General features: G+C 56.3%; 1 protein-coding gene across 1 annotated transcript; it reads left to right on the top strand.

Moving 5' to 3' along the window:
- Positions 1 to 233: 233 nt before the first annotated feature.
- On the top strand, positions 234 to 1,625 carry LOC311169811 (tripartite motif-containing protein 75-like; the record flags this gene model as incomplete). The annotated part of the gene is made up of 2 exons (XM_084232070.1): positions 234 to 539; positions 612 to 1,625. 2 exons carry the CDS (start codon positions 234 to 236, stop codon positions 1,623 to 1,625), a joined length of 1,320 nt encoding a protein of 439 aa, XP_084088196.1.
- Between the last annotated feature and the right edge of the window lie 350 nt (positions 1,626 to 1,975).

Consider the following 1,975-nt stretch of genomic DNA (forward strand, 5'->3'; position numbering starts at 1 on the left):
AGAGGACCACAGAGAAGCTTCCATCAGGCCACTGAGTGAGGCCACAGAGGGAGTTGGGGCTATAATCACTGGAAGGAGCAGCAGCAGCTTGAGCAGCCACACTCCTGCAGCCCCTGGACCCTCCTGGGAGCCTGTGAGCAGCAGACAGAAGGCTGCCAGGCCTCGCCTCTCCTCCAGCTCCTGCAGAGCCAGGCCTTCCTCAGGCGGCTCCTCAGACAGACGCCCCCAGCACCATGGACCTGGCCGCCTCCCTGGCTGAGCTGCAGGCAGAGGCCAGCTGCCCCGTGTGCCTGGACCCCCTGCGAGACCCCGTCACCCTCGACTGCGGCCACAACTGCTGTGGGCCCTGCCTCCGCCAGCGCTGGCAAGGCCTCCAGGACGTCCTCCCCTGCCCCGTCTGCCAGCACCACTGCCCCTCCAGGGACGTCCTCAGGAACCCCCAGCTGTGTGCCCTGACTGACCTCCTGAGGCAGCTGCCCCCCGCCAGGAACAAGAGGAAGAGGCAGGAGGAAGAGGCCCTGTGTGTCCAGCACCACCAGGCCCTGGCCCTGTTCTGTGAGGAGGACCTGGAGCTGCTGTGTGCCCAGTGCCGGGCCTCCTCCCCCCACCAGGGCCACTTCCTGGTACCCCTGGAGCAAGCTGCTGCTCAGTACAGGGAGAAGCTCAAGAGCTCCCTAGAGCCCCTCAGGAAGCAGGTGGAAGATGCTGAAAGGGGCTTAGCCACGCAGGTCTCCAAAACGCAGGAACTGAGAGAGAAGGTGGAAGCTCGAAGGAGTGAGTTGTACTTTGAATTCACACACTGTAAGAGTTACCTGGATAAGGAGAGGGATGCCACTGATACCCGGGTGCTGATGGAAATGTCTCATGTTTACATGAAAGTCACTGAAAGTGCAAACCAGATGTCAGACTATGGCGCCACACTCAAGAGTCTGCTCAGTGCAGTCACCGCCCAGTGTGTGCAGACAGACCTGGGGTTACTGACAGGGACTGCAAACATCCAGCATGAATGGAACAGGTGTTTTAAGCTAGAGGTCCCAGCAACCTATCATTATCAGTTCCTGGAGGAGACTTGCAATCTGTCCCTGCAATATGTTGGTCTGAAAACCATCCTGGACAAGTTTCAGGTGGATTTGACTCTAGACCCCGAGACCGCGCACCGCAACCTCATTATCTCGCCAGACAGGAAATCCGCCATCTTTACCCACGAAAGGGTGGCACCAAACAACACTCATCCCAGGGCGTTTACCTCCCACGAGGCTGTCCTGAGCGCTCAGGGGTTCGAGGCCGGCAGGCACTTTTGGCAGGTGGACATCCGAGGCGCGGGTGTGTGGTCCCTGGGTGTGTGCAAGGAATCTTTCCCCAGGGATGCCCTGGCACCTCCCTCCCCCTGCAATGGCTGCTGGCAGTTTCAGCGGTCCACTAGGACACACCTCAATCCCCGCATAGTGCGCATTCGAGTTGGCGTTTTCCTGGACTACGAGTTGGGAGAGATTTCCTTTTACAATTTGAGTACCAGATCCCATCTGTGTATCCTGAGGGACACGTTCACAGACAGGCTTGTGCCCTATTTCTCTGTTGAACCTTATTCTTTATCATTCTCCATGACTCTAGTCACTGAATGCTGAACCCCTAAAAACTTCTGTTTTTGTTCTATTTATTTAGGACCAATGTATTCCATAAATACGTTGTAGAAATACAATCTGAATACATTTTTTTTTTTTTTTTTTTTGTTTTTTTTTTTGTGGGACCCTCGCCAGCAGCCCGGGAACGAACTGGCGCTGCAGAGGCTGCGGGCAGCCTCGCAGCCCAGCGCTCAACCGCTGCACTACCAGGGGAGGCCCTGAATACATTTTTGATATCTGGTGTTTTTCCTTCACCCTGCCGGTCTCTATCTCCATCTGAGCAAATTGTTAGGCTCATCTGAACCTCCTTCACTGGGCTTAGGGGAAGGTCTCGCGGAAGGCCCTTTCTGTGG

This window comes from Talpa europaea, assembly GCF_964194135.1.
Source record: "Talpa europaea genome assembly, chromosome: 4".
Lineage (NCBI taxonomy): Eukaryota > Metazoa > Chordata > Mammalia > Eulipotyphla > Talpidae > Talpa > Talpa europaea.